The 26,540-nt window shown below is 43.5% G+C and overlaps 7 protein-coding genes across 7 annotated transcripts; 5 read left to right on the top strand and 2 right to left on the bottom strand.

Annotated features, from left to right (window-relative positions):
• Positions 1 to 1,972: 1,972 nt before the first annotated feature.
• O0I10_007255 (uncharacterized protein) lies at positions 1,973 to 4,005 on the bottom strand (the record flags this gene model as incomplete). Its single annotated transcript, XM_058487273.1, has 8 exons — positions 1,973 to 2,130; positions 2,194 to 2,459; positions 2,518 to 2,723; positions 2,783 to 3,098; positions 3,180 to 3,299; positions 3,367 to 3,526; positions 3,597 to 3,670; positions 3,743 to 4,005. The coding sequence occupies 8 exons, from the start codon at positions 4,003 to 4,005 to the stop codon at positions 1,973 to 1,975; spliced, it is 1,563 nt and encodes a 520-aa protein (XP_058342088.1).
• Positions 4,006 to 5,197: 1,192 nt separating this feature from the next.
• Positions 5,198 to 8,151, bottom strand: O0I10_007254 (uncharacterized protein; the record flags this gene model as incomplete). Its single annotated transcript, XM_058487272.1, has 7 exons — positions 5,198 to 5,649; positions 5,715 to 6,212; positions 6,268 to 6,331; positions 6,408 to 6,700; positions 6,751 to 6,978; positions 7,038 to 7,069; positions 7,229 to 8,151. The coding sequence occupies 7 exons, from the start codon at positions 8,149 to 8,151 to the stop codon at positions 5,198 to 5,200; spliced, it is 2,490 nt and encodes an 829-aa protein (XP_058342087.1).
• Positions 8,152 to 12,951: 4,800 nt separating this feature from the next.
• On the top strand, positions 12,952 to 14,127 carry O0I10_007253 (uncharacterized protein; the record flags this gene model as incomplete). Its single annotated transcript, XM_058487271.1, has 1 exon — positions 12,952 to 14,127. One exon carries the CDS (start codon positions 12,952 to 12,954, stop codon positions 14,125 to 14,127), a length of 1,176 nt encoding a protein of 391 aa, XP_058342086.1.
• Positions 14,128 to 16,710: 2,583 nt separating this feature from the next.
• Positions 16,711 to 17,898, top strand: O0I10_007252 (uncharacterized protein; the record flags this gene model as incomplete). Its single annotated transcript, XM_058487270.1, has 4 exons — positions 16,711 to 16,983; positions 17,065 to 17,120; positions 17,263 to 17,365; positions 17,422 to 17,898. The coding sequence occupies 4 exons, from the start codon at positions 16,711 to 16,713 to the stop codon at positions 17,896 to 17,898; spliced, it is 909 nt and encodes a 302-aa protein (XP_058342085.1).
• A 1,776-nt stretch (positions 17,899 to 19,674) lies between these two features.
• Positions 19,675 to 20,593, top strand: O0I10_007251 (uncharacterized protein; the record flags this gene model as incomplete). Its single annotated transcript, XM_058487269.1, has 3 exons — positions 19,675 to 20,082; positions 20,144 to 20,212; positions 20,276 to 20,593. The coding sequence occupies 3 exons, from the start codon at positions 19,675 to 19,677 to the stop codon at positions 20,591 to 20,593; spliced, it is 795 nt and encodes a 264-aa protein (XP_058342084.1).
• A 1,175-nt stretch (positions 20,594 to 21,768) lies between these two features.
• On the top strand, positions 21,769 to 22,740 carry O0I10_007250 (uncharacterized protein; the record flags this gene model as incomplete). Its single annotated transcript, XM_058487268.1, has 3 exons — positions 21,769 to 21,880; positions 21,943 to 22,026; positions 22,112 to 22,740. 3 exons carry the CDS (start codon positions 21,769 to 21,771, stop codon positions 22,738 to 22,740), a joined length of 825 nt encoding a protein of 274 aa, XP_058342083.1.
• A 2,858-nt stretch (positions 22,741 to 25,598) lies between these two features.
• O0I10_007249 (uncharacterized protein) lies at positions 25,599 to 26,213 on the top strand (the record flags this gene model as incomplete). The annotated part of the gene is made up of 1 exon (XM_058487267.1): positions 25,599 to 26,213. One exon carries the CDS (start codon positions 25,599 to 25,601, stop codon positions 26,211 to 26,213), a length of 615 nt encoding a protein of 204 aa, XP_058342082.1.
• Positions 26,214 to 26,540: the final 327 nt, after the last annotated feature.

Below are 26,540 nucleotides of genomic sequence, written 5' to 3'. Positions count from 1 at the left end.
TCCTCCTTATTGTATCACAAAAGGCATATACTTCTTGCATGAACGATGCATAAGCGAACCACCTTTATTATTCCATCTTCCAAGCTACATCATGTGATCCACAAGCTAGCAAAGTCCAAGTACGTAATAAACAATGCTTTATTTCATTCTAGTTGCATTGCCGCCATCCTCGTCTTCGTCTTCCATCATCATCCGTATTGGTACTCGTACTTGTCTACAGTCATCAATCTGCTAGTCATCAATACCCAAAACACGCAAGTAGAAAAGAATGGGATCTTGCAGGCTTCCTTTTGAATCTCGTTGTCGTTATCATTGTCATTGCTGTGGATGTGGTAATCATCGTAATCGTCATTGCTGTGGATGTGTTAATCATCGTAATGGTCGTCTCTATTAAGTAAAAACACGCAAGTTAGGCAATCTGGTATCAGAATGATGACGATTTGGTATACCGTTAGGCGATCCTCTCCAAGGAAGAAAGCAAATCAGAAGGAATTCACAAACCAAATCACCACCATACGAGCAACGTCGGGCGATCCCTTGTTCTTGAGAAAGCACTGCACGAATCACACAAGGCCAGTTCGATCCATGGCAAGGAAGGACTCACTTACGTAGAGTCCAGGCTCATAATTGTTCTCATTCATCCTCTCCAAAGAAAGAATGATCCCCAATCCTTCCAATCATTTCCCGCCTCATGAAAAGAAATCCGCATGGGAAAGAACGAGCCTGTCACGAGAAGAGCGTGTTGGTTCGCACTGATGTCAACACATCCACGGCCAGGGCGACTACAAGCTGTTGCAAATCCCCTTTTACCTCAACACGGTGACCATGCTCTTCCAACAACCCATCGTCATCGACCCATCAACTCAACGCAGGCCTGTAGAGCCCTGGACGCGTTCCAAGAAGCCATTCCAGCACACTTGGCTAGTGCAGAGCGACGCAGCGGCCACTTGATGCAGGCTGGGAGTCGAACCCAAAGAGATGAAGATGCCCCAAGTTGCAATGCCTGACCAAAAACCTATTCAATTCATTATTAGCACACATACACAATAAGCACCCTTTTTCATTGTTTGTTTCATTGCACTTGCCTTTTCCATATACACAAAGACCCGTTGTTGTTGGTTACTGGAAACCCAAAAACCATGGTGTAGTGTTCTTGAGTCGAAGCAAAACGCCAAACGAGCCAACGTCTTGGAACCAAACTTGCTCTCTATACCAGCTAACACGTCAATGGAACCAATTCGGCTGCAACATTGGGCTCTGGATGTACATGTTGACACCAAGCCTAGAGCGGGAATAGCAACGAACAAGAGGAAGCAACGATATCGCCATGGCTACCACCCTCATTCCTCAGCACTTGGATACGCTCTCTCCCTGACAATGCATGTTCAGAACTGTATTAATACCTCACAGTCAACAAGAGCACTCTCTGATAACACATTACCTTGATTGGGATGTTGTGAATGGGGGAGGGGGGAGATAAAAGGAGAGGAGGAGCAAAAGAGTAGAGAAGCGTTGTGCTTCAAGTCGTGGAGCTGCGAGTCCCAAATTTGATTTCCATAGCGACAAGTTAAAACCTTACACTGGGAGCCAAGTTGAATCCCTCACTACGAGTACATTGAGCCCATTCACTCAACCCACGCACTCAACACACCCATCATCATCCTCATAATAGAAAATAGGTGTATGTAAATAAAAGGAATGATCCTCACTTATAGCCAAATGGAGATGTGATTTTACAATTTACATGATGATGATGATGATGATCCAACACCAACGCTTCTTACACCTTTAAACTTTCGGATGCAATGATCGTTTTTGGCTTATTAACCATACCGTATGCAATGTAATGATCATTTGGGGCTGTTTATTGTATATGGTGACATTACTATTTTATAAAGTATATGTATTCAAGACGCTGACCGGTTGAGTAAGCTGGATGATGTTTATAGTCTTTTGGTGGATAATCATGCAATTATTCTCGCTTCTTCACGGTCACCTTCATGCCATACTTCATGGGCAAAGTAAGCGATACTTGATAAGTGACTTCTTGGCCAGGGACCAATTCAAATTGGTACCGTTTCACCAAAAAGATAATAGCGACAATCGCTTCAAGTGTGGCAAGGTTTTGTCCTATGATAGATAAACATGTGAATACTCAAATGCTGGGTTGATGGGGTCCTACTATTATCTTACCAAGACATGTGCGAGGACCAGCGTGAAAAGCAGGCCATTGTCCTTGTGATTCACGACGCAATTCACCATCAGGTTTAATCCAGCGTTCAGGTTTGAATTCTCGAGCATCGGGTCCCCAGACTTTTTCGGAACGGCCTTGAGCAAATGGGGACCAAAGGATATAATCGCCCTTTTGGATATGCGTACCATCAGGCCAAATGTCATCCTCCAAGGCATATTTCATGTTGAGTGGCACGGATGGGTACAAGCGTAGCACTTCGTAGAAGCTATTAGATCATAAAAATAAGTTTCACCTTAGCTATGTCGGTGGATTTGTGTACATACAAAGCATGAGCGTATTTCATGTCCTTGATACGCTCATAGAGAGCAGCTGAATCGTGCATGATAGAGTCGTCAATGAACTCTTTAATTTCCTCATAAAGCTTGCGTTCGACACGTGGATGGCAGCACAACATGTAAAATCCCCACGATAAAGCTTGTGCTGTGGTATCACGACCAGCAATGACAAAGTTGAGCACAATATCGCGTAGCTATAAGTGATGGTGTTAAAATGTCAACCAATGGTAAATAAACAAGCTCATCAACTTACTTCGTCGTTGTTAAGAGGTTCACCCTTGTTATTGTGTGCCGTCATGAAACGGGATAAAAGATCACGGAACTCCATGCCGCTAGCCAATTCACCACGACGCTTCTCAGCAACTTCACGAGCGAAGGTGTCGACCACCTTTAAATGATCATCCATGCTTTGGCTTGTAGGGAACAAAACTTTGGATAGGGCATCGCTCACACGCCAAAATGGGTTGATGAAGCGCAAGAAGGTGTTCTTTTGAGCTTGATCAAAAGACTCTGCAAAAGGAACCTTGCCTTCAGTCTTGAGCCCATTGAGTTGCACACCGAATCCTAAACTAAATACAGGATAAGTGTTTAAGGCACAAGAAGCGATCACATGTTGTACGGCTGTGAAAAGATGGCAAGAGAAAACTCACAGGATGAACGAATCAAGCGTAAAACGGTACATGAGATCATGGAAATCGAGCACCTGACACTCATCGGCAGCCTTATCGAGAATGTGGTGAGACATGAGCTCAATTTCCTCCACAAAGACACTAGATAGTGACAAGATTTTCTTGGTCAGCCACTGCTGGAAATGAAACACGAGTCAATTGAACATACTCGGTGAAATGATCACGGAAATTACGGATGTTGAACACGTTGGATGCCGTTTTGCGTTGGTATCGCCATTCTTCACCGTTAGCGTTAAAGATGCCATGGCCAAAAAGATCCCCCAAAGCTGTATGGAATTCTGGTCCCTTGATGTAGTTTTCAAAGTTGGCTGATGGATGATGTTAAGGAGGATGATTAGTTTCGCGGTACATGCATGCCCTATCATCGATGAGATTTACTTTTGAGAAGGTGTTCTACATTCTGGGGATTGATCGTAACGATATAATGCGGCACCACACAAACGCTCATTTTGCTAGTAACAAAGAAGAAGTAGACCCCATGAGACATTCAATATCGGCATGAGAGGAGCAAACACAATACATACACAGTGAGTTGATCCATACGTGTGAATGCTTCAACACCAAATTCGTGAAAGTAGGGCACCCATTTAAGGATGATAGGGATATTACCAAGGATGGGCCAGCCAGGTTCTTGAGCAATATCCGGTCGCTTTTCATCAAAGGCTGCACGATCGTTGTAGACAATGCCTAAGCCCACCAAACCAGCTAATGCACTTTTGCCCAAATGTTGTAGTGGGTTGAAGCCTTTAAGTTGATCGAATGAATAGGCGAGGACAGATGTAGCCATTGTTAAAAGATTTGGGACACCGACGACGTCTTTTGGAAATATAAAGGTATTGAAAAAAGCTGGGAAAGTGGTAAAAGACCGGCCCATTTATATATAAACGTGAATACGATAGTGCTACAAAACGACGAGTATAGTAGGCGGGTGATGAGTATCAATGCATAGTGCATTGCTGCTGTCCACTAGTCTCCCACACGCGTGAAGTGTCAGATTTTCTCCCCAGCTATTTTCACATGCTTGGGTAAGCTACCCCGCTTTTTCGATCTTGGTGCCATGATGCACACCTGACAACCCCACACATACAATCAATGGCTCTATAAACCATGAGCTGGTTGTGTGTGATTTGAACTCACACGAACCCATGCCATCCCTTTTTCTTTGCTCTTTTTCCAAAACCCCACAAACACACATGCCTACATCTACACAATACCATGCTTCTCAAATATTCCATTACTCCCAAACGTTGGATTTCACACCTTGCTACATGCATTGTACTTGTCAATCTCGTGTCCTACCACAAAATTGCCATTGACAGCCAAGTCCCATCTATGGTCGTACGCATTGTGTATGGCATCAAAACGTGAGCCATCTATTGCATGACGTATAACAAATTCTGGGTCACCGGACCTTCTTCCCGTTTACGTTTCTTTTACCCCACTCTATCGCTTGAAAGTCAACCCTACATCATTTGCACGGGGTCATGTATACAAAAAACCAGGTGGCGGCGCAACTTTACACCACACGCACGCACACACACATGAGACAGCACTCTACGATGTTTCCATTCACCTAGATTCTTTTTTTTTCTTGTTTGTGTTTGCTAGCATTGAAATAGAGGGTGATGATAAATATATAAAAAGCTGAAGATGATGTTGGAGACCAATAAATGTGCAGGTGAAAAAGCAAGAGCCGGTTTTCATATACAACAACAATAGAAAGTAACATTTGGGAAAGGAAGAAAAATAACAATGGATAAACGAAGAGGCATAGATACACAGCGTTGGAGGGGATGATTGAGTAAGAAACATATAAAGAGTGGTGGTGATGATGATGGTGGATGATATATATGCATAGTCAAAGAAGACGCGATAAGTTGCATGTGTGTTTGTGCATGAACTAGACCCCAAAGAGAAAGAGTAAATGAGAGTAAAAGAAGTAGAAATGAAAAAGAGAAAGAGCGAGGATGTATGCATTACTATTGCAACAAGAGCCGTACAGTGCCATCTGGCTTGATCTCCCATTCCACGCCAACAACTGCTCCTTCGGTAAGGCGATCAGCAAGGATAGCATCGTTGACAACGACAAGGACAGTGTCACTGTTGTTGGTGTTGTTGCTGTTGCCATGACCACCGCCTGCATGATGACCTGCTCTTGAAGAGGAAGACGTTGGGTTCTTTGGTGAAGTTTTGGCAAGCGCATGATTCTCCCAAATGATGCTCTTGGGTTGTCGCCACAAGATTTCAGAAACTTGGCTATAATGAAGCGATAGTAAAGGTGACAGCTTTAGGATCAGGTCATGGGTGGTGATGCGATCGAGAACAATGTGCTGAAGCTTCTTTTTATCGTTCTTTGAGCGTGACGATGGCGACGGTGGTGAATGGAAACGTTGATGTTGGGTGGTTTTGACATTGACGTATAGCGAACGGCCTGTGCATCAATATGCATGTGAGTATGATCGTGTGCATGCATTAATGTAGTACACAACAACATACCTGTTGTAACTTGGTTGCTTGCCAATGTCTCGCAATTTTGCATGGCATTGCCCGATGGCGTTGTTCCTGTTGTTGCGTAATCAAGATATTGACCATGATCATCAGAGGTTGTCGCATCCAACTCGGAAAAGGTACGTTTATGGTGCAAAGATGGTTGTTGTTGCTGTTGCGAAAAATGAGATGGAAGTGTTTGCAAGAGCAAGGATGACGAGGTGAGTTGTGGATTGCTTGGTGGTGAGGATGATGGTGCTCTGCTTGTTGTTGATACTGTAGCAGAAGCAGATTCTGAAACGAGATGTTGTTGCTGTTGTTGTGGTGGTCTTGATAGCAAAGCTTCCATATCCGTCTCTGCCGAAGAATCTTCTGATGGAGGTGAGGATGATAACAACGCATCTTCAGTAGACTGCTGTGGTGTTGTTGGGATTTCATTAAGCACACTATATGGCTTGGGTTGATTATACATAAGCCAAAATGGATGTTGACGAGGGTTGCCTTCCGCTACATTATAGTGAGTACACAATGCCCCAACCACAACTTTGGATCATAAGCTTACCATACACTCGCTCCAAATGCTTGCCAATTTGCTTTGCATCATCCTTATTTTTGCGCTCAGCGCCCTGTATCACCATGCAAACAAGTTCGGGTCAGCTACTACTACTACAACCCCACTCATTCACTTTGAGCATGTCATACCTTATCCCTGAAAAGTTTGATTTTGCAATAGCACTGCTCAATGTAATCCTGTGTCGGATTAGTATCCTGCTGCTGTAGAGTAGCCGTGGATACCGGTCCTTGTATACCCCCAACTTTGGTCTCCATTTGTGCACGTAATGGAATACCCTTGACACCTTTGATTCTCGAAAAGTCGGTTGATAGGCAATTGAAGCGTACAAATATCTTGGCCCCTATTCTTCCGTTCCAATCGAATGAAATTCGATCAAAGCTGGGAAATCGTACATTGTGGATACCAATCGATTGGTCATGGTCTATGAGAAAAATGAGTCATTTGCTTGTAGGTGCATAACGCACGACTTACCTAACGTCACCGCTCTTGCAGCAGAAGGATTCTTTTGTTGACTAAGCCAAAACTTCCAATAGTTGAGAGCCACCTTGCGATGCGATGGTTCATGAAACATGATGATGAAAGTGCTGGTGATGATGGTGTCATGATCATAGGTATCCTGTAAATGCAATGCATACGCTTGGCCACGATTTAGGTAAGTGGTTGGAGATCCCTCACTAATCTGCGTAGCTGCTGTGGAGGCTAATGGGGAAATGTTAGAGCAAGTCAAATGAAATTTGATTGGATATTAAAGTTTTTACCTTGGAGAACGACATTGAACCTGAGAAGGGGCCTGCAAAGAAAAGAAAAAATTGCGTGATTAGACAAGCATGAATGGTGCATTTTGTGTGTAACAGAACGCTTTCATTGTTGTTCAACTCCTGATGCAGATCCTTTTGTTTTCGCAACAACAACAACCCCCACCCATATTAAGAAATCAAACCACACATACATTGGTGTTGTTCTTTGTTCACTCAACGCTGCCCCTGCAGAAGACGATGATGACGATGATCCTGGAAATGAACATGGTGATGGTGTGCCTGTAGCAGATGATGTTGGGGTCACAAGTTGTGCTGTAGGCGGTGGTGGTTGTGCTACAACAGGTGCTGCATAATGCTGCTGTTGTGTTGCTGCTGCTGCTGGAAGCGATGGTACAGGTGAATAATATATCCCATTTGCAGCAACAGCAGCAGCAGCTGCTGCTGCCATCATGGAAGGGTGTTGGTGATGATGATGCTCCTTGTCAGTCATTGTGAGTGACATGGCAGATGAACGGCGACGTTTGAGCACTTGGCTGTTACCCAATACGAGATTAGGTGGTGATGAAAGATCCGAACATGGGCTTGTGGTGGTTGATGGATGATGCTGTTGATGTATAGGAGAATAAAACGTGCATGGTGCCACTAGGCTGTCATCCGTAAAACATCCACCGCTGCCGCTTATTTCATCGACCATACTCATCACCACAGGCTGTTGTTGCTGTTGCTGCAAGCTATCATCGTTACCAACATCCGATTTAATCTCACGTCTTCGTGACCATAGGTTGCTTTTGTAAAGGTATTCGATCGAATCGTTTGGTGCCATCTCATGTAAAGGGGTTGTGTCATGATGATGGTTGTTGCTATTGGCATTGTTGTTTAGATCATAGAGTGATCTCATAGCTGCTGATCCCATCATCGATGTTGCTTCTTGTGGTCTCGGCACATAGGTCGTTGGATATGAATCTATAGCCAGCCCAGACATTTCAGATGATGACGTGCACGTGTTTGGTGGTAAAGGTGTGGATGTGCCTACGTTGGCTGAAAGCACACTTTGCATTGATGCTGCAAACGCGTCAAAACTCGCTGTTGTGCTGCTATTTGATCGATAATCCATAGGGCTATTGTATATGCATATGCATAAGAAGCTTGAATGAGTATACACTTTTCTGGGTTGTGCTCAAATATCGACATTGTGAATTACCGTGGTTCTTTAGACGTATAAGAAAAAGGTAATGTGCCGTGTGTTGTCGTGGTTGAAGAAGGTGCTGAGAAATGACCGGCAGAGATCATTCGCGTAAATGTAATCTGTTGCAGTGTGATTATTACTCAACTTGGGAGAGGGGCTATTGATAAGGGAAAAGGTTAATGAAAGGATTAGTAAAGGTGTTTGACTTCGCTGTACCAAGGGCGGGGTCTCGTTAATTTACCTTAGAATTAAGCTTTATGGTTCCAAGTGCACGGTGGTTGATGGTCTTTTAGGTCAAATGGCGTGTGTGCGTGATGATTTGACGCAAAACGCAAGAAACGAAAGACAAGAGTCAAAGGAAATACGTATATGAGTATATATATGTATGTTCAAAAGAATGGGAAAAGGGTGGAAATATATAAGAGGGATAGGATTGCTGGACCGTAAAAAGCGTACTGCAGGTAACAAAAAAAGAGGAGTAAAGAAAAGAGAAAGAGAGATAACAGGAAAAGCAGCCAAGGTCGGCGTCCTAAATGCAAAGGGGAATGATGCAAGGGAATGAGGAAACGTGTCGCTTATATATGTATTGAGGTACCAGTAATGAGGCGCTTAACGATTTGGATGGCTGCTACGTGTTATACATCCACCACTTGAACGCGGGAGAATGAATGCTAGTTACTGTAAATGCCAACAAGCTGGGGTCGTCGTCGAAAAAAGATTAATGTCGATATGCGGAGGAGACAAGAGGAGGAAGGGAATAATATAGGATCATGAATTGGCCATTCAACAAAAATAGTGCTATACACCTGTCTGCAATAAAAAGTAGAGAATGCACATGCAAAGGCGCAGCATGCTCGCTCTTCTTTTCTCTCGTTCACTTAATTCGAAAAGGAAAAAACACGCTGTAGTATAAATGCGCGTGATTGTATCAAAGAGCAATGGAGACATACACAAAAAAGTCCGTTTCTTCCCCTTCTCAAACCATGGGGCCGCCTCTTGGAGATCCATTTCTAACCAGTGAATAACGATTATAGGTCATCAACCGGGAAAAAGACAAGGAGGATCCACCTACATCCGTAACTGACATCCTGTATGTGTGTCAAGCAATTTACAAGGGGCCCAAGGAGTACATTGTGCAAAACAGAGATGGAGCATATCAAGGCATCACTAGTATAGTAAGGAGATGGGGGGAGGGATATATCAGGAGCAGGCACGGGGAATGGTAAATGCCAGTAGGTGCATATCGTTAATGACAAGTCAATAGAATGCACGAAAAACTCGATCGAAACCTTCCTCCTTTAGAAACGAACAGTGCACCCATGACACCAATGTCAATGAAAATCTCCCGCACAACTATTCACTTGCCCATCGTTGCGTATCATTATTGGTGTCATAATAGAAAACGCACATCAACGATCGCACGAAACAATGAGCGTATCTCGTTCTTGACCATGATTCAAGGAGAGCAAATTTCAAATGTATTCGCAACATTAGGTCACGCTCACGCAAAATGGGGGAGACACACAAAGCCTGGTTGTGGTTAAACATCCCCGGAAAGGCATCCATAAAGAAATAATAAGGAGTAGAAGCTGCTAGACATCTCTAGCATACTCTATTATTACCGCTTCGGTGGTGTTTGGTGAAATGAATAATGGCTACATTGCAAATGACCTTGTTCTCGGAATACTCAATGTACGTGGATGGTCATGTTTTGATATTACAAATGGCCATGGGCAAGGAGAAAAGAAGGGAAAGACGTAAGGAGAAAGTTTCACTGAAAGTTGCTCATGTACTGGAGCGGGATAGCGAACGATGTATCTTATGTGTGTGTATGTAACACTAAACAACTTTTTGATGCATCAGGTCCTAAGCGTACAGCTCTCTGCACCCAACAAATGCTCCCACCCATGTGCTTACCATATATCAAAGTCAAGGTGCTCTTGATGGGTGAAGCATCCTTGATTCGACAACCCCCCAGAAATATGTCATGTAAGGAAATTTGGGTGATGCACAGACATGTGTATCTTTTCACTCTTTTCTTGAGAGAGCTTTGGTTACCTGATGGCACGACACCCAAAAAATCCCAAAATGGAAAAGGAGTCCCACTGCACAGTTGATTTCTCTCCCCTCTATATATGTAATAAACATATATGCGAAAGCGCAGATCAGGCGGTTGCTAAGAATGGCAAGGTGCTATGATCTCTGCACAACAAGCATGTTGCTGCACGCCATCATTGTCATTCCGAAAACACTTGACAAATCGAAACGATCACTGCAAGGAGTGAATGTAAATGCCTATGTTTGCTGGCTAAAGGGTTACAGCAAGAGAAAATTTCATGTACCTTGTCATTTCTCCTTTTTCCCTCTTCACCTTTTGCTGATACACCAATACTGATTCATCACTATACGAGGATGCTGAGCGATGATGGTCCATATCTATAATCCCCTTTACATGTGCATATGGGACATCACCGACCGTGCTGATATGGGGGTGTGTGTGCGTGAGATACAGCTGCCAATGAGGAGTGTGAGCATTTTGGGGGATAGAAAGGGATTGGAGGAAAGGGATAAAGAGTACGGCAATAAAACCAAGAGGGCAAACGGTAGTAATAACCCTTATCACGCATATGCTTTGGCATTTTATTGTCGTGCATTGACCTCCCTCGTACCGCTGTTGTCAATCCAATCTCAATGTTTCACGAACACCCATCTTTTTTGTTACTTGATCGATAGAGGAGTATAACAGGACAAGGCTCGATTCACTAAAAGGAGAATAGTATAATGAGCATTGCCTTAATCCCCACCAAAAAAGGACATGAATTCTGTGATGCTGAGCAAGCAATGGTATTCCACCCAAGAGTAAAGTTTAATAATTGTATAAAGACACATGGGAGGGGTTAGCACTGCCGGAATAGAACCCGCTTTGTATAGGTCGGAAATCTCTTTTTCCTTGCTCATCAGCTACCCCGTATTTGCGTTTGGATGTTCCTCCTGCATTTGCGTAGTAAAAGAACCTAACCCCTTACATATATAGTTGGCTCTTATTTATACGTTGCAGCTGAGTTGCCTTGACTGTGTTCCTCCTTTCATCACATTTTTACCCCCCACCTCGAGCAGGATGTGGTTTATCAACAAAGAGATTACCAAGATCTCCAACCATTCATTCGACGCTTTTCACGGCTGAGCAATAGATGGCCCATATCTCCATGTTTGCACCATTTTAATCAACCCACAAAAAAGGAAAAGGAATCAATGAACAGCTCTTGCTGTTTAATAATCGTCGTCATGGTGATGGTTGCTAGGCAGCATTAACATCATGAAAAAGCCTTCATACAATAACCACATATATAGGAAACGCGAGGTCTTTTATACTTGTCTTATACACTATATGGGAAAGAGAATCCATGTAGCCTTCATCTTTCATTGCTATAATCCAAGCATTCGTTTCACGTGAGCACTCACATAGTGACATTTGTCGTTGACATGAGACGCATCTGACATTTCCAGTAGCCGTCAGATGATCCGCTTCGGGGTTTGCATCTGGATTAGCTTCGGCCCATTGTATGCTACAATACTACACGAACGTCTTTGACGTGCAGTGGTCCGTGCTTTAGAAGGAGCATCCTTGTTCTATCGGGATACCCAATTTGAGGCTGTTGATGGTTCCAATGCTATACACCTTATGTAAGACGTCTCTCAGCTATGCCTTCAATCATACGTTGCACAAGCCTTTTACTGCGAGAAACTTTATACGATGAATAAAGCGAGCGAGGTTTACTAGTAAAACCACTTACAGGCACCAATCATAAGCATGGTTGATATGCCCTGATTAATTTACATCATATGAGATCGCTCTATCGCTTATAGGTTATCGTTGAACGCAATGTTTTGCGCGCTGCTAAGCCGCCGCCGCGAAAGCAACCATGTGCCAGCCGATGTTGTTAGCTGTGTGACCTTTTAAAAGCACATGACAGAGCGTTTTCACATTCAAAACGCCATGTTGGATTGGCACCATCACACTGCTTACTGCCAAGACACGCAAAGAATCGGTATTGGCTCGTCACATGATGATGATAGTTGCAGCGGGGAAATTTGTTACTACAGGTGGTTGTAAAAGCCAATTTTGCAAAGAAACGTCGTGACATTCTAAATGCCGTAGCCGCTTTCCAAAATCTGATCGTACGTTTACAAAAGGCGATCTGCATGAAGATCGATGATTCAAGTGAAAACATAAAGCCAATGCGTTCCATCGTATATGTAAAGCATACCTTTTTGAAACTCGTTTCTTATTTGTGTACCTTCAACCTCCATTTGGAATGTAGAGCTGGACATGGTAATTAGTATGCAACCTCTTAAGGATATCAAGCCCGGCTGCTTCTTTGGTAAAAAGAGAACGAAGCTGCTGCATTTAGGTCTGAGACACGTACGATGCACCACCAGCGCATGAAGCGTAAAATATTTACCTGCCATTGCATAGATCACATGCAACCATAATAGCTTTTAGCAATACAGCATGGCCTTGACGCTCTTATGTGGGGAACATCTTGATGTCACACCCAAATTTCATGGGCGTTTGGTATTTCATTGTCACATTGATCGACAGCGGGTATTTAATCGGCTTCCCATGTTCTCGGGTTATCACCATAATCCCTTCCGCTTGTTCATTAACAAATCTTGCTGCCATCCAATCCTTAACAGTGAAATCATTTTCTCTCATTCGCAACCACAATGGCATATACAAATACTTCTCCTGATGGGTCTTCTTGTGAGGTGACCAATGATGACAATGCAATGATGCAAATGCTTGAATGTATTCCTTCGTCGTTGGCTCCTTCGGTTCGAAATCAGCAACCTATTACCACAGATCATGCAGCCTCAGCTAGCCCTCTTCATCCTCAGGGCAGCTATTTGGAGAGGGTGGAACATCTTTGTGCTAGTACTGAAAAGTACTCATACCTTTTAGCTGTCAATGGCTACCACCATCATCCTTTATTCATGCATTCACAAGGCCATGGCGATATAGACCAATCCCAGCTTAACGGCAGGTTTCCGTGTCAGCAAGGATATTATATCACCACCGATGGCATTCTTTTCTCACCGCCGTTATCAGCATCACCCGCCTTGTCATCACACTTTGATACAATAAACAACCCCACCACCACTACGACATCCACGTATCATGAAAATTGCGAACAACCCGATCCTCTCGTTATCCCCGATGCATCAACGTCTTCCAACCTTGTATCACTGTCATCATCCATCGGCATGAAAAAAAGTGGGAGCGATTTGCTGAACACGTGTTACAACGAAGCACCTGATCAACAAGATTGTGGTGGTGGTGGCGCGAATAATAGAAAAGAGGACTACCTCCTGTTAACCCCACCATCAGCAACCGATACCCCTCATCCTTTGCGTCATTTGTCGCCATCATATGATTTAGCAGCAACATCATCGAGTACAACTACTACTGCCAGTGGCAATAATCAACACGAACCACAATCCTTGTTTTGCCAACAGGTGTCTGGTGGTTTTGCTTGTACGACTACCAGCACCAGTAACAGCCAGTGTAACAAGCGCAGCAGCGGGTCTGTTGCCAAGAGCAATTCCTTGGAAACACAGCGTCCCTATGCATGTGGCATATGTGATGGGACATTTAAACGCCCACAGGATCTGAATCGTCACCTACGAAGTGTTCATGGACCAAGGATTCATATCTGCCTTGCATGCCAACGCACGTTTTCTCGTAAAGACAGCTTGAATCGACATCAAGAATCAGCTTGTAAAGGTAGGGCCAAGCAACATCGTCACCAGAAAACAGGACACCGGCTGTCAGGCAATAACAACATCCACGTGAACGTTCCGGAGCTTCGTCGCCTTGAATACATGAAATTTCGCACGCTTTGAAGCTATTCCTTGGAATTGCAGGACCCTGTTGTTTGACCTTTTTTCGCTTCATTAGCATACCCGCTTTCATTTTTGTTGCATCATAGTCATCATTATCATTATTGTTAGTACTTTATCACTTTTACTGATTAAATGTTTTTCAAATGTCGTGCTCTTTTGGATGTATACTGTCATATGACATATACATTAGTCCCATCATTGATAGCTGAGGAAGAATAAAGCCGTGGTGATAAGCCCAACTTTAATACCATTGCCCAAGAATACCATCGTACCACACAACAACGGATATGAGGAGGCCACTTTACTATATTGTATGCAGGAGCTCATCCTCTTCGTGGCCCATCTCATGAGACACAACAGCTGGTAAACCACGAGGGAAAGTAAACAAATGTCCACTGCTCATGGTGCATGCTTTTAGAAAAAGCTTGTTGTTCTACATCTTCCTGTCACGCATCTTGATGGCGGTTCCTAGCATAGATGGATCATGAAAACACCAATAATGAGCCTCCATTTTATGGGTGACGGGTGTGATGGGGTTGTTTCATCCGATTGATGTATGCAAGTGAAGCACCCAGATCCATGACGATCTGGGGGGTGGATGATTTTGGGGGAGGGGGTGAAGTGGAAACAAAGAATGTGGAGATGGCGATTGACGAGTCACATGCACGCATGTGTACCCAAGAAACGTATAAACAATAATACACAAGATTGGAAATGATAACGGTGGTGAACCCAATCAATCTTCCCATCATCAAAAGACTCGCAATGTTCATATAACAAGCGCATCAGATGATGCCAAAAGGTGAGCCACTTCATATGAAAATATGCAAAATGAGTGCTCAGCAATATAAACAAAGCATTACATGACACACTTCAACATCGCAGGTGCATCAGCCGTGATCTCATGAGAAAAGGCGTTGACTTTGTCAACAACATGATGATGACGAAACCGGAAACACTCTGAATCACCGTACTGCAGGAACGAATTTGCCTAAAGACCCAAAAAGGATAACAGGGTCCATTACCAAAATGTGAAGTATGGATGACTAGACCTCGTTGCTATGCAACGCCAAGTAATCGGATCTAGGGTAATGTGATTTTCGTGCATAGCAACAACGTGCAAATTCACTTGACGACTCGAAACGTACCATAACCATGGCAACATCCTATTTAGTACCTAGCAACGAATCGTGATGAATGGCCTCCTGGGATTTACGACCATCCCAAGTAGCTGATGCACATTGCAAGCTGATACCTAAAACGTAAGATTCATGTTTGCTCTAAGGCAAGAGCATAGCTTTCATGGTCTTGTATGCGTTGTGTGAGTGCAATTCAAAGTAGCTACATTCTACGTAATGTCCCTTTTAGAAAGCATCATTGGAGGTATCATCCATAACAAATCCACAATCGTATCACCCTAAAATATCATCAGGGCCTGGACACCATATACATTGATCGAAGGATACATGCAAAGACGTCAACAAACTATATAGCCAATCATTATCGGGTCAAGTAGTAGAAGCTATAGGAAAAAGACATCCTTAATACGATTCATTCCCCTTAATGGGTTTGGGTGACAAGTAATAAAGGCATTACTCATTCTCTAATGGGACACGACAACATCCAAGGTGTCATTCCGATGATCCCTGTTCAATGGATTACCCGAGGAAACGCTTTCTTTGTTACCATTACCAATCCTTACAATGATAGCATGTAATTCGCTTGGTGTTGAATTTAGCAGCATTGACAGTGACACCTCCCCATCAATGTTTGCAGGTTCGGCCACGTGAGCCAAGACTCGAAAATGTCTCGCATTTTCATCCCGCCATCTGGAACATTCATTGTCAAAGATCATTCTCAATGGGTATTCTTGGTGCACGACATGACATTGCTACTAAATAAATATCCTATAACGGATGATTGTGTAAAAGTCGTACGAAGCGTGAATATTCCCATTTTAGTGCCAGCAAGGTGTTGTATGGTAACAACGAACATAGGTACGGCAAGCCATTCTTCCTGTTCGGGACGATTATTCCCTTGGCCCGTTATTTTTAGTTTGCGACAATGGGAAGCGGTGTGCCATTGTGCTGCCATTTGTTTTTCCCCTCGACCCATAAAAAGGCAATCTAGATGCGTGTGTTCCATATTTGTGCTCGCTATGGGCTATGTATGACCTGGACCCAATAGGGATTGTAAAGCGTAAAAGGATGTATTATGGGCCATGACGACGACTCAATTGCGTCGGCCAAATTGCTTTGTGTGTGTGCGAATGGGTGTGTGTGTGTGTGTGTGTGTGTGTGTGTGTGTGTGTGTGTGTGTGTGCGTAAGAGCTGCTGCTGCACGAACCATTCGTATCACTTTGCATTAGCAATTGTGCCACCGTCAATAGGACTATTTGTGTTTTTGATCTCAGTGAACCCTGTTTTGTATAAAATGCCCAGGAATATCCTGCTATCCCACCTGTGGATCTCTTTGTAGTAACACAATAGCGCTCTCTTTTTTCCCTCTTTTATACCTTTTCTTTCTAGTTCTTCTTTTACTCATCCTTCTTTCACTCCCAAAACCACTCATATAATCACAAAGATGCTTCAATCAATGCTTGGATCCCTAATTGTGGGCTCATTGTTTCTTGTGAGCCAACAAGCTCAAGCGGCTATGGTTATTCAAGTCGCTGATGCCAATAACTTTTGCACCTTTTTGCCTCCCACTGATTCTACTGATCGTCTCATTGCCGACTCTGAAACGGAAGCTGATGCTTTTTGTATGGGCAGCACACCAAAAGCAACCGGTGCCGATTCTATTCCTTCAGGATTCATCCAATCTGCCCATTTTGTTGCTACAGATGATTACGTTCAGGTATGCTATTCTCGGTTGTTATTGCGTGTGAATATCATACTTATCATCAATGGATGTTTTTTACTCCCATGCTTAATATAGGTCACTGGTCAAATTGATCCTAGTAAAGCTAACTTGGATCCCACTGATGGTGGAGGGTAAGCATCATCCTTTCTTTTCTTTTTTACCCTGGGGGGGTTATTGTTGATGTAATTGGGCTGCATACAAAATGTTGTCGGACACCATCAGCGATCTATAGCTTTCTTTCCGCTCATATGACGACTTTTATTTATCACACAGACAGTACGACGTCAAAGCACCCGATGGAGCAAGCTGCGCTGGTTATGAGTATTTCGTGAACCTTATTGAGCCATCCTCTAATACCTATTGTATTCGCTGCTGTGTAAGTTTCATCTTGTGCTAAAAATGCCAACAACAGCCTACTCATGCCCTCTATAGAATTCAGAATCGGATTGCAACAGAGGAATTAGTGAAGCCGGTTGCGAACGTATTGTGCCTGGTGATTATAGTGGACCAATGGGTGCTGGTTCAGGAGAATCATCTGATACTCCAAACTCTTCCGCTGCACCAAGCAGCACCGATTCTTCGTCTCCATCTCCTGCTGATCCATCAAGAGGAAGCAGCAGCAGCGGTAGCAGCAACCCTAATACGCCATCCTCATCTTCTCTTCCATCACCATCATCATCGCCATCCAGTGATAGTGGCTCATCCCCTGCAGCTACTTCTTCATTGCCATCGGATTCTACCGCAAGTGCTGGTGATTCTTCTTCGTCACAATCCTCCTCCTCGTCTTCTTCAGATGAATCCGTTTCGGCACAATCGGTGGATGAGAGTGCTGCTAACAATATCGGTGTCCGATCCATGACATCGGCTTTGGTTGCTGTTGTTGTTGGTGTAGCTGTGGTGATGTTGTAATGACCGATAGCAATGTTTTCGTTGTTGCTATACAAAGCACATCCGATTTGGTGTCTGTACAAATATTATACTACAGTACTTAGTCTCAATCTATTTATTAAATCGCTTTAAGCTTTCTCAAAGCCTTCTTGTATAAGCATGTCTCTTGCATTTGCCTACTCTTTAGAGATTTACGTAAGAGAATAAAGGCTTCTTCATTTACAATGTCCCATATCGGATGTATACATTGCCACATTCTTGACGCAATTGCAAACAAAACAAAATTGATCGACGCTTGCTAGCTGTGTGTTACATTTGACAATGTCTGTGATACATAAATAAATCCAGCGGAATAGCCACACCAGCACCCAAGAAAGTAGCTTTTTACCACAACTGGCAGCATGATGTCTACTTTACATAACATTACAAAGGCGTGTGATGCTTACTACTATCATGGGAAGGCTTATTTTGACACAAGTTTGATGCTGGGATGCAATCATGTCATTCCACTCAACACCGGTTGTTAAATACCAAAGTAAACGTTGCTGGTGTTACATGCGTAATGGCTTACTTACCCCGCACCGATGCACTTTTTGTTAACTACGATCGTACTCATTACCGTACAAAGAAGGTGATGATTGAAAACGATTTCTTTTGATTATAGCATCATCTTGCTCGGATAACATCCACAGCCCTGATTCAACATCAGATATCAACGTGGGAATTGGCCACGACTATACTAGAGTAACGAGTGATTCATGGTCCCATGCATCATGAGAAGTGATGTAATACGCCACTAGAGAGCGGTAGTGCATTGCTAGCGTTACCCAATACTATCATCTATAAATTCCACATCTTTGAACAGCACGAGGAATAGATTTCAATAGCATTTTACTTGAATAGCGTTTTCTTTTATAAATGATAGGCATCTACGTGTACTTGCTAAGTGGTGGGGAGAGGTACCAAGATGGGTTGGCGAATGGATGATGCCGCATTAATAGAAGAAATGATATGGGATGCTGCTACACTCCTATATACGTACGTCATAGCCACACGCTTGTCACGATGTCAATGTTGCTTGGGGATGTTGCCATGACAGTTGACTGGTTGCCGTTCATCTTGTGTTTCTAGCTGCTGATGCTGTAGTGCGCTATCGTGATGTCGTATCATCATTGCATGTTGTTACATCATAACGCTTTGATGCATTTGACGCCATCCGATATGCATGGCTGTATCAATAGTAGTGGATGATGACAAATGTTGTGTGCGTAATGGAAAATGATGCCTCCGCATGATGAACCATATGGATCTTTTGAGCGTTCTTATCATACAAAACGTTGGTGGATGTGCTGGTACGAGTGATGCTTTACGTCGTCCACTACCAAAGACATCCTTGGGATCCTTATTGGCATATCGATAGTCATTCCTAGCACTGAGACAAGTCGTTCGTGGTAGAATATGGCTCCATACTGGCAACTTACAAAGAGCTTGGATACAGCGTCTTACGTTGTGCACCTGACGTGTTACGTGGCGTGTTACAAAGGGTTGTTGAACGTGAAGGTCAAGATGCTGCTGATGGGATGCTCAATGTCGATATGAATGGCAGCTGCAATTGCCTATGGACCTCGAATGTGCATTGGTGTCAAGAGTAAAGGAAGGAGAGGAGCCCCGTCAACAAGCGCCGTGCATGGCCTCACGTGGGGTATTGAGCGGGAAAAGCCGAGATCGATCATGCAGTTTAAAGAGGCGCCTCTTTCTTTCACACGCACACACACACTTCCTTGTCCTTCTACCGCCATGCCACGTCAGTTGAATTTGGCTCTTCTCGTTTGCGATACCCCTCGAAAAGAAGTAGTGGAGAAATACGGTGACTATCCCCATTTGTTTCCTCAAGTGTTCAATGGAGCCATTGGAGACCGCGATGTACAAATCTCTTGGAAGCATTTCGACGTCGTTCACAAGCAAGAGTATCCAGACCTACAAGACCTCGCTGACAACAAGACATTCGATGGCATTGTTATTACCGGTTCAGTGGCATCGGCTTACCTTGATGATCCATGGATTCTAAAGTTGGTCGACTTTGTCAAAGTGATGAGGACCGAGCCCTATCGTTCGCAGGTGCGTCTTGTGGGTGTATGTTTTGGCCACCAGATCATTGCACGTGCATGTGGAGGAACTTGTGTCAAAAATCCCAAAGGATGGGAGGTAAGTGTGGGTCATCATTCAATACAACGTGCTGTTCACTAACGTGTAATATGGGTATTAGTTTGGCGTCTTTGATATCAACCTTACACCATGGGGAAAGCAATTTCTGAAAACGGATAAATCATCCTTGGTAACTATCAAAAGGTGACAAAGAAAATACGCCGATCAAGGGCTAATATCGTTATGCTATTAGCGTATCCACCAAGTGCATCAAGATCATGTTGAGGAATTACCACCCAATTTCCACAATTTGGCTACCACAGCACCTCATACACCCTTCCATGGATTCGTTTCGGATGACTATCAATGTATCACCATACAAGGCCACCCTGAATATGTGCGAGGTTTCGTCAAGACCGTGCTTACGATTCGACGAGATGCAGGCATTGTACCCAAGGATTATGCTAACGAGCAGCTTGAGCGTTTGGACTCTGTGCCTGACAACACCAAGGATAATCTATGGTTGGTAGGACGCATGATTGATTTTATTCTAGGGAATTTGCGTTGTTAGAGTACCGATTTCGACAACTGGGCAAGCGCACGGACCCAAGAATGGAGTACGGATTGGCAATGACTAGATGATGATATTTATTCACATGATATATAAACAACACGATCCTATATCCACCACCATTCCCTTGTATCATTGTGTGGCTAATTGCTTTTGGGAGATTGTATGAATAAAAAAAAGTCTGGATCGATCTTGGATTTCGAATTGGCTGCTGAATTAGGCGTTTTAATTAAGGCAAATCGGCTTTGGGATTGGGCCAAAACGAGTGATCTATTGCCATGGTCAAATAAAAAGGGATTGCCAAGCTGGCAGATACATCTAATTGCTTGACATCATGAAGAAGAGCGAGTGGTAGTAATTGTGCTCTCCAGGGTTTTACATCATTGATCCGGTCGCACAAAGAACAATGCAATCGCACCAGTATCTTGGGACTGAGTAATGCCAAAAGTGTGTCAGTGGTGGGGGTCTGGAAACAAGCTGTTATGAGCACCAATCATTTCTTTATTGGGTTGATCACGATGGTGTAAATCACGAATGAAATCAATGACCACACATACACAGACTATAACAACAACAACAATAATGCACCCCATGCATGAGCATCTTATCTAATTTTAAGATGGGAGATGAATGCATGTATTCTTCATCTTCTTCCCCGCATGCCAAGGCCATCATCATCATATAAAGAATAGAGGCTGAGTCGTCGTTGGGCAACCAAATCGACAAAACAAGACATCTGGTAGGTTCTACAACTGATGTCATGAGGAGGACGACGAGGATCTAAAAATAGTGATTGCGTTTCCGGATAAGCGTTCCGCATCAGTGCCAAGGCACATGAGTGGCATGCTTCCTTTTCGCTGCAGGTACCTAAGTGAAATTTAAATTTCATAATGAGCATTTGATCAAGGAAAATGGGAGGAAGGATACAACGTCTTAAATAGTGAATCTAAGCGTGAGTTTACAAGCATGAAACAAAGTAGCAACAATCACGTACCAGGCACGGCTCCTTGTATTGTGCTCCGACTTTTGTTCCTTTGCCAAGCAAAACCCCGAGCAGGTGGGCTTCTTTTAAGGTTGTACAGAGCCAACTATATAAAGACACACCTTTTTTCTACTTCTCCTGGTTTTATTTTTCGTCGCTTTATCGTCTCCTCTCTCTCCTGCAATTGTTCAACATGAAGAGAGCTCTTTACACATTGACTTGGTTAATCGCATGCCTTGCTGCAAACGCGCTTCCTTTGGTTGCCAGAGATCCTTTGGATGGTGAAAATACTATTGAGTTGCCTAGTACGTGTCATTTTCTTCCTTACGTTGTTGTCCTATGCATTGACATTAACATGTTACTTTAGTTTCTGGACATACTATTTCCGTGCATGGTGTTGTTTTATCTATCATTCTCTTTATCTCTGGTCTATATCTTTGTTTCTTGGGAGGTAAGCATACTTTGTGGTCTTGGGTGGAAAGGTTTTACAAAAAGGACAGCACGACTAAGCCTGCTTTTTTCCTCTTCCCAATCAGGTGTGCATCAAAAGTTCACCATGTTCATTGTCGGCTTTTACGTTGGTGCCAACGTTGCATACATTATCCTCACAAACGCAAAACCCGATTATGGAAGCAACACTGAAACGATCCTGCTTGTGGTATCAGTGGTCGTAGGTCTATTGGCTGGTGCATTATTGTCATGCTGTTTCTTCCTTGCAGTGTATCTATTGGGTGCATTGCTTGGTTACCTTGCAGCATTGTGGTTCCTATCATGGTCTGATAATGGCGTTATCCAATCCAACTGGGGTCGTGCCATTCTCATTGTTTGCTGCGTTGTCGTTGGCGTCGTATTGATGGCTTTCCTTGAACGTCCCATGATTGTCATTGCCACTGCATTTATCGGCTCCTTCCTTATCTTCTTTGGTATCGATTTGTATGTGCAAACAGGTTTCACCACAGCCGTTGCTTCATTCCTACACGCACGAAATGTCGACACACTTATACAATCCAGCTCCGGTGTACGTGGAATGCTTGGTGGTACTTTGGCTCTTACCGTTGTTTCAGCCTTGTTGCAATGGCTTCATATCCGTCGTCGTCAACAACCTGTGATGGTTTGGTCCCAGCAATATCCCATGCGTTCAGGCTACGGCTGGCGTCGCGTGTAATCTTTTCCCTATCATCCTTCCTCTTCTTCACTATTACTCTTTACATTTCTTCACATATCCCCCCCTTCTTTGTGCCTCTTATATATATCACTTCATCCCCATCTTCACATTCCTTTGTTATAGTGTTGTCTATTGTATATAACCAACCCGTGCACATATATTAAAAAGAATGTTTTCGGTAAATCGGGCCGTTCAAATGATAATGGGTGGTGTCCGTGTCGTGTGGCAGATCCGACATTTTGTCGTTTGTGCAACTCGGAAGAACCTTATCATCCAAAAGTGACTCTTGCCGCTCATGCAAGTGCCTCATGATTCTTAATCCCACCACCGCCACTTGCCACAATGTGGCTTTCTCCTCCCTTTAAAAGGACCTACTACATTTCTTATGCCACCAAGGAATCTACTTTCAAGTATTTTATTTATGCAAAGTCACTATTGAGCAAGGAGGAAATAGATGGGGTGTATGTGAATGGAATGACAGTTACTTTGAAAAATGGTTTCGGAGACTGTCCTTGTTTGAAAATCGTTTGAAAAGGCCTTGTGCATGCCCTTCCGCAAGCAATCGTAGTTTGGTGTTGAACGTAACGAAGGGTTGCCGTCGACTTGTGTGAAATTTGATAATAGGAGATACTTTATTGACGCAAGTGGTCTAGGACAACCAAGCAAACGTTGATGAAGCGAATTCACCGTTTACTGAACCTCCGCAAGAATGGGAGGGAGAGATTGCTGGATTGCAAGACGTGGGACCCACAACATGTCGCATCGACTCCCAGCCCATTCGGTATTGGTTACGGCCGGACTTTGCTATTTGCATCATGTCAAATGCACCATGTCAATTTCAGCAGATGCATCACAGGAGATAGCTATGCCGAAAGTAACAAGGAGTAGCGCGTATGAGCAGTGACTCATCAAACAACATGATCAGGCTTTACCTTATTATGAGGGTCCAATATCACAATGACGGCCACGTTACAAAGCACTATGAATGTACACGAAGATCAGCACTTGTTCACTGGTTGAAAGATGCGATACACACAAACCTTGGACATTTGGCCTTGTAAGCAACCAAAGAAGTATGACAAGGGAAGAGACGTGTGCTGGTAGAATGATGGGCGGCGACAACATTCTTTTATTGTGCATGGTGGGCGTGGGTATTTCTGTTTGTTAGGAATGGTTGATAAATTGATGCATGAGCTGATATTAGTGATGGGGCGCAGATACCAGGATTAAGTCTGAAGAGCCTAGGTGTAATGTTGTCTACACATACATCGGCCAAACTATGGCAGGTGATAAAATTTATCAATGAAATCAATCACTTGTACCGCGTTAGGCGCATCCCCATTATTACAAAAGTGACTTGCCATTGTTGTCAACCTACTCTTAATATTGGTATGCATGTTCGGCAAGCTGCGATGATGATCCGATCACCTTTGATATCAGCTATCAGGTTTCACCGGCATTGCGTAATCGTGGTTTCCACATTAAAGTTGAGCACCATGCATCTTCTTTAACATTGCGCAATCGTGTTATGGCCAACGTATTCAAACGTGTTATACATCATAATGAAGGAAATGAAAGCTGGTCGCTGTACTTGTTTCCGGCATAGGATGATCCATCGCATGGTATGTATCATATTGAATCCAATAGCAAAGACTTTGCTCAAGAGCAGGGACGTGGATTGGTTAGTAAAATGTTTCCATGCTCTGGCCTTGTCTCATCTATGTAGAATACTCAGCTCGAGATGCTCACGTGAAACCAAATTAGTTTCATAGCAAGCCATGGGGATGGAGGGAATGCATACACTTGGGAGTCGTTGCTGATGATTCATCTTCTAGAAAGAACCAGTATTGTATTATTGCTAAAGCCGCCTATTCAATGTTCCGCTACAATAGAAATCTTACATTTCGGATACGATACTAGAACCCAGCATCATCTCGTCGTCGTTAGATCCAGAGCATGTATGAAACTGATGAGCGAAAAAGGTTTCACAAAAAAAGGCGCACACTCACGTCATATGGCGGTATTGTTGATTCATCATCTTTATCATCACTTTCTTTGGGGAAACTTGCTGAATCACAAAGTAAGTAATGATCAGCACCAATGCCATGGCAACTATACATCTTGTTATTTACATCATGTATCGTCCTTTATCAACCTCCAACAACGTTCGATCACGCCTTCGATAGGGATTCTTAAGAATGACCTGCTGCAGCTGCTAGTAGATGAAGGCGTCGTCGTGAAGGAAGTAGGCAATGTACCGACCATGCACGCTGTTAGCTTGTGAACTATTGCGTGACAACCAGCACTTGGTTTCACCATGCAGCTGCATGTACACACGAAAGGTGAGATCAACAAGGCCAACGGTGCATTCACCCAAAAGATCGTAAACACCGAAACGTATATCTTGTGATGCTGTTGTCACCCAATGTATAGATCTACACCCCGCATGGTTTCTCCTTTGTGGCCGCCGCTGATGATCGCTGCAACCAAACGGATTGGGTCAGCGTGATGAGACTGGTTTTGGACAATCGAGCCTGTTTTGGTTGTCATGGGTGATTGACAACAAATGACATGCATGCATCCAATGGTGTACATGGTGGTGGTTATATATCCTGATGATCTTTTTGTGCTAATTACTGGCTGCAGAGATGTAAATCGATCGAATAAAGTTTACGGGTCCGGACCGAGAAATGCATGCAAATGCACGATGTGGTGACACAAATATGTTTCTGTGTTTGAATGATGATATAAAAAGAGGACATCATCGATTCGAACAACACCCTTTGTCTCACGTCCTTTCTCTCTCTTTTTACTTTACTACTTGTTGTTTTCGACACACAAGCTTCCTCATGAGTTAGATGAATCTCCAGCATCTGGCCGATATTATCTCTCCTCGATTGCCCCTTGAGCTTGTATGGCTCATTCTCTCCCACTTGCCAGTGCAAGACATTATTCGCCTCGTCCAAGATGATTGCATTGACCGCCTTTTAATTGCCCATCCCTTTTTTAACGAACGCCATATACATGTTCTCTTGACGGTGGATCCAACTGCATTTCAAGCCTATCTCGTTCCTGGCAGACCCTTGCCCAACTTGACATACGCCGAACCCTGCGGCCAATTCTATTCCATAGCACAACCTCTATCATTGGCAAGCTTTCATTATACCAAGCATCGTATCGAATTTCACAATGATGACCAAGACAAATGGGTGAGAATTCACCCGCCATCATCAGCAACGACAACAACAACGACAACCAATGGAGTGGCAGGTGTAATGGGTATGGCTGTTGTGCTGGTTCACAATAATGTCATTATCAAAAGAAGTTTACATGCCGTCAATCCCGCTCGCACACCTTGGTTTGAACGATCTCAGGGATATTTTGGTGGAGGTGTTCAATTTGAATACAACAAGGACAAAGGAGGAGCAAGAGTAGCTTTTTGTACTGCCAACATGGATTGGTTCTGTTCTTGAATCTTCATGTCCACCTCCCCCATCTCCAAGCATTCCTCTTTTTATCTTTCTCTCATCCCCCCGGCCTTTGATATCATTTTATTATTACTTCAGTACTTGTTATATATAAACTACGGCTGGTTGTACATACCATCCTTTTGTCATTTCCTTACCAGTTGATTGGGTATGATCCTCTTCCACGTGGTATGTAATCATACTCCGTAAAGTTGGCACCACCCAAAATTAAAAAAGTCAACTCCCATTGTTCTATTTCTTCTTTCATTGTTTTTGTATTTACATAATAAACATTGATCCTTGTGTTGCCATGGTTACTTTTCCCTTCATTAC

This window comes from Lichtheimia ornata (genome assembly GCF_029851405.1).
Source record: "Lichtheimia ornata isolate CBS 291.66 chromosome Unknown scaffold00034, whole genome shotgun sequence".
Taxonomy (NCBI): Eukaryota; Fungi; Mucoromycota; class Mucoromycetes; order Mucorales; family Lichtheimiaceae; genus Lichtheimia; species Lichtheimia ornata.
Note: the sequence above shows the minus strand (reverse complement) of the source record. Positions and strands in the feature narration are given on the sequence as shown.